The sequence below is a fragment of the Podarcis filfolensis genome (assembly GCF_964270895.1).
Source record: "Podarcis filfolensis genome assembly, chromosome: 8".
Classification (NCBI taxonomy): Eukaryota; Metazoa; Chordata; class Lepidosauria; order Squamata; family Lacertidae; genus Podarcis; species Podarcis filfolensis.
The window spans coordinates 83,232,577-83,237,684 of NC_139611.1; the positions used below are offsets into that span (position 1 = coordinate 83,232,577).

Sequence of the window (5,108 nt, forward strand, 5' to 3'; positions counted from 1 at the left end):
CCCGCTATAAAGCGGTACCTATTTATCTACTTGCACTTAGGGGTGCTTTCGAACTGCTAGGTGGGCAGGAGCTGGGACCAAAAGACGGGAGCTCACCCCGCCACGGGGATTCGAACCGCCGACCATGCGATCGGCAAGTCCTAGGCACTGAGGTTTTACCCGCAGCGCCACCCACATCCCTAGTCACTTACGGACTCACTGTTAAAACCATGTTTATGGAAGACAATCTTACTCGGCTACAAGTGCTCGCCAAAGAAATAAATAAAAGTAGGTGTGTCACACAAATGCTCCATTTGTCCTGGATGCTTGAGTTGCGATTCCTGCCTTTTGGGTCCGCCAGCTGTTTTTGGACTACAGTTCCCATCATCCCTGACCACTGGTCTTGCTAGCTAGGAATGATGGGAATTGTAGTCCCAAACATCTGGAGGGCCAGAGTTTGCCTATGCCTGATTTAAACAGTCACCCTTAACCAACTACAGCTCCCAGAATCCTTTGGAAGAAGCCACGACTGCTTAAAGTGGTATGATACTGCTTTAAAGTCCATAGTGCAGACGGGACCTTTGGATTATTACTTTTTAGCAGAATACGCTACCAACACACAAACTACGTGCAATAACCAAGAACGGTGGTAGTAGTAAATGGGAAAAAAAAGATAATCAAGTTTATTGACAGAGACGAGTAAAAGAAATACAAATAAAAAACAAATTTTAACATTGTCTCTTTCCCCTCCCCCCGGTCTTAAATGTGGGAATCCAAACTGCCCCTGTCCTCTCTGCTTCTCTCCCCCCCCCAAAAAAAAATCATGATTGCAACACAAATACAAGGTTGGCAGAACCATCTGCCCATGAGTCAAACCGATATAAAACCAGTTAGCTTCACTGCACCTTAAGTCATATACTGGTGGGTGCTGGCCAACCCTCCCATGAAAACTCATGGATGTAGGACTACCTTTCTATGGAACACAGACCCCCCTCCACCCCCCAAATCCCTCCATTCAGAGCTGGTTATAATCTGCTCAGGAGAATACTGCCCAGTCTCTGCAATGTTTTAATCTTAGTTGGGGCTAGGAATTAAAACGCAAACAGGGGTGTGTGTCACTCTGTCATTTTGCCATTTGCCAATTCAGGGATCTCTCCTGAGTGGCCTTTAAAAAAAAATGCTCTTTTTTATTTTTGGTGTGCATGCTTAAAATCTTTTGGTATGAAAAAATACCCTCCGCCCTCTCCAGCAACAACAACAAAAATCTACACAAGAGGCACTTCTTCCATTTCCATCTCTCCCGATCACCCCCTAGTTTTCTAGACCACCTCCCCACACCCTGCCACCCCCCCCAATATATGATTCCCACACGCTTTCCTGCCTCCCGCCTGCCCGCCCTGTTCTTGCCCAGAATGAGACACGTGTCCAAACTGGCTAGTTACAGAAATCTGGGACTCTATGTAAAACTGCACAGAATTAGAAACTGTCTTATATACACAATGTCCGGGGAGGAGGGGCGCTGGAAGAAACAGATGAGCTGGTGGAGATACTTGTGGGTGGGATGGGGTGGGAATGGGGCACAGCACCCAGGATTAAAGGACGCCCACAAAGATTTCAGGGTCGCAAGGCTGTTTGGTCCGGGAGCGAGAGGAAGAGCAGGCTATCCACGAGAGGGGAACGTGTTTCAGTGGAGATCTGTTGTGTGTGTGTGTTGGCTGGGACACTTGGACTTCTACAAACCCATCTTCGCACCTATCCAGGCATGGGCTAAAGACCCTGGCTTGGGGCTTGATTCCGGAGGGCTCAATGCTGCCTACACGGACTGGCAGTGCCTCTCTGCTGTCAGGGATTGAAGCGTCGACATTCTGCATGCAAAGCAGGTGAGCTACGGCCCTTCCTGAAGTATTGCCCTTCCATGCAATCAAAATGCCCCCTCCGTGTTTTACAAACAGCCTCTCTCTGAAGACCTTCATGCCCTGCTTGTGAATTTCCCAGAAGCCTCTGGTGGACAGCAACAAGGTGCTAGACTAAGTGGACCACTGGCCTGAGAGTCTGGTGGCAATTCCTAGGTGGTGCAGCAATAAAAAGGTAGCAGAGATTTGCTCGTAAGGCGGGAGATGGCACCTGCGCCCACTAGGCGCATGCCTAGCTCCCATGCCACCTCCTTAGCTGACAACCACACAGCCACATGCCTGAAAATTGGGTTCAGCCCTTTGCGGTGTGGCTGCTCAGAGTCCTGCCTCTCTCCCTGCCCCCGCCCCCCGCCGACTGCCCTGAACTCGCACTCGCCTCCTAGCGGCTGGGGAAGTCCCTGAAACACATTAACAACGAGATCCCAACTGCTGTGCGATTTGCCCCACCCCTTTTGAAGACACCCCGATTCCGACGCTGCCATATTCTTTCCCCCTGCCCTCCCGTTTAAAGAGACCCCCCCTCCCCGCAAATCAACACCCACCCCGCCCTTCCCAGACCCTCGTAGTAGGTTACATAGATGTGGCTTCATATATAAGCTTGCTATGGAAATATTATTTAAAAAATAGATTTATGTACAATGATCGCCCCAGTCCACGGCTGGCTGAAGAGGGTGTCAGGCGGGGAATAAGTTACTAATTCCAGTCACTGCCACGGCGGGTGGGAGAGGGTTTCGAAGGGTGCGCAGGCATCACACGACCCAGCGGCTGCCCCCCTCCCTATTCAGGGATCGCGCTCCTTTTTTACTTTAACGTCTCCGGCTAAGATGGTTGCGATCTCGCCCTGCATGAAGGCCCAGGGGACGTTGGAGCCCACCAGGGGGCACTTCTCACCGCTGGGGCAATACACCTCTCCCGCGGCTCCTTGGGCTTTAATGAAATCCCGGGAGCAAGGGAAGCAGAACTTGTGCCCGGGCACCGAGGGGCACTGGACAAAGTGGGTATCCTCCAGGCGCTCGTGGCAGATGGTGCAACACAGAGGGGCGCTGCTGGCAGCCCCCGAGGAATCGGGGGCGCTCTGTGTACCGCTGGGCTCAACTCCCCCGGAAGAGTGGGCCCCGGAGGAGGAAGAGGAGGAGGTGGTGGTCGCTGGACCCGGCTCGCCGTTTCGCGGGACCAGGCGGTGTTGCCCCGAGGCGGCGGGCGACGCTGGACTGGCGCTGTTTTGCCGGGCGGTGGTGGAGTGGACCGGGTTGGCTTCCTTGGTCCCCAGGGTGTCGGCCACGTTCTTGAGGGCCGTGATGGGCGAGGGGTCGTTCCGCAAGGAGCCTTCGGGCAAGGGCCCTTGGCCGGCCGAGGCGGGCAGGTGGGCCATGCCCGACGGGTACAGGCCGCCCGACCCCTGGGGCAGCCAGTGCTGCCTCTGCTGTTGCTCCTCGCCGGTCAGCTTGCCGGCCAGCTCCCCCTCCGGCTCAGGAGAGGCCTTGCGCCGCCTCATGACGGCCCGCGACGGGGGCACGGCCCTCAGCAACAGGCTGGGCGGCATGGCGCAGTTGCCGTCCAGGAACTGCTGGGGCAGGGCGTCGTGCGCCGGGGCCTCTCGGAAAAAGCGCACGCCTTCGGTGAAGAGCTCTCCGAGGAGGCGCCAGTCTCCGGTGCCGTGGCGCTTCTCGTACTCCAGGTACTTGTATCCGGACGAGATGACCTTGCCCGGGTCCTTGAGGCAGTCCTGGAACATCTGCTTGGCCACTCCGAGGACCCCGGCATAGACGCTGCCCGAGCCGCACGGGTACTCTGTGAACAGCTTCATCTCGTACTCATAGCCGGGCCGGGGCGCGGCGTCGAAGGCGAAGATCCTCCCCACCAGCGCGTGGTCCTTCTTGAAGCGCACGTTGAAGGGCGCGCAGCCGTACAGCGCCAGCAGCTGCTCACGCACCACCTTGGGCTTGCCGTGCCACTCCTCGGCCCGGCCGCGCATGGCTTCGTTCAGCTCTGCCAGGCACTCCGCGTTGCGCTGCTTCTCCTTCTCGTAGTCTGCGTAGGCCGCCCTCGCCGGCTTGGCCAGCTCCCCCAGGATGGGCGACGCCATGGCCAGAGAGGCCGGCCGGCCCCCCAGGCCCGACACGGCGGCCAGCAGGCCTTGGGGGGCTCCCATCAGCCCCTGGGGCACCAGGCTGGGCGGCACGGGGCCGATCAGCGCCCTCCTGGCCGTGGGGCTCTGCCGGCTGCCCTCGCCCTCGTCGGAGGCACGTGCCAGGCCGTTGGGCAGGCGGGGGCTGAGGGCGTAGTCGCCGCCTCCTCCTCCACCGCCGCCTGAAAGGCGTCCCCGCTCATATCTCTCCAGGGCCCCTGCGGCGGCACCTTCCTTGGCGTGTTTGGAGCCCTGTGGCCCCGGCGATCGCCCTTCTTGCAGGACGTGGTTCCTCTTGAGCTGCCTGGCCGTCTCGATGAGGAACTCGATGCGGTCGGCGCCTTCGAAATTGACGCATCCGCGGCACACGGCCTCGCTGAAGTCCCAGATCATGGCCCACGGCATCTTGGGCAGGTCGCACAAGTAGCACCATTGTCTGCGGGACGTCTGCACCGAAGACATCTTGGCGCCCCTCTGTCTGGCCGCCGCGCAGCAGACCCGGGATGGCGGCCTTGCCTGCCGGGGGTGGAAGTGGGGGGGGGATCGAGGCTGGATCTGTTGGAGGGGGGGATCGGGGCCTTGTTTGCACCTGTGCGCGCGAAGTGCAAAGGGGGAGGGCGAGGAGATCCAGTCCGGGAGGAAGAGGAGGAGGAGGGGAAGACGAAGAGAGGGGTGGAAATAAAAAAAAAGCGGTGGTGGGGAGGGGGGAAATTCCCCTCTCTCGCCTGCCCTCTTACATGGAGAAACTTACATAACTCCGCTGCAAGGCCTGCTGGGAGATGTAGTCTTGCAGCCCAGCGGGAAGTTTGGGGGCGGAGTGGGGGGGGCGCGCGCAAGGAAGGGATCTGCGGATGAGCCGATGCATCAGCGGGGAAAGACAGATCCTTGCAAGAAGTTGCAAGCGGTGCGCATCGTGGGGGCTGTTTAGGGCTGGATCTCTTCCCCGCTGGCCTCCAGGCATTTTAAAACCTAACCATTTTAAACCGTTTTAAAACCTAACCCGTTTTTCCTGGCGTGCGCTTCCGCGCGGTGGAATCCGATTGCAAGCGCAACAGCTGCGTTTTCTGCAACAAACTTGCCGCGGAAAA

The 5,108-nt window shown here is 58.0% G+C and overlaps 1 protein-coding gene across 1 annotated transcript; it reads right to left on the reverse strand.

The window, feature by feature from the left end:
* Positions 1-629: 629 nt before the first annotated feature.
* Positions 630-4,803, reverse strand: IRF2BP1 (interferon regulatory factor 2 binding protein 1). The gene has a single exon (XM_083627331.1). It carries the CDS (start codon positions 4,480-4,482, stop codon positions 2,674-2,676), a length of 1,809 nt encoding a protein of 602 aa, XP_083483457.1. The 5' UTR covers positions 4,483-4,803; the 3' UTR covers positions 630-2,673.
* Positions 4,804-5,108: the final 305 nt, after the last annotated feature.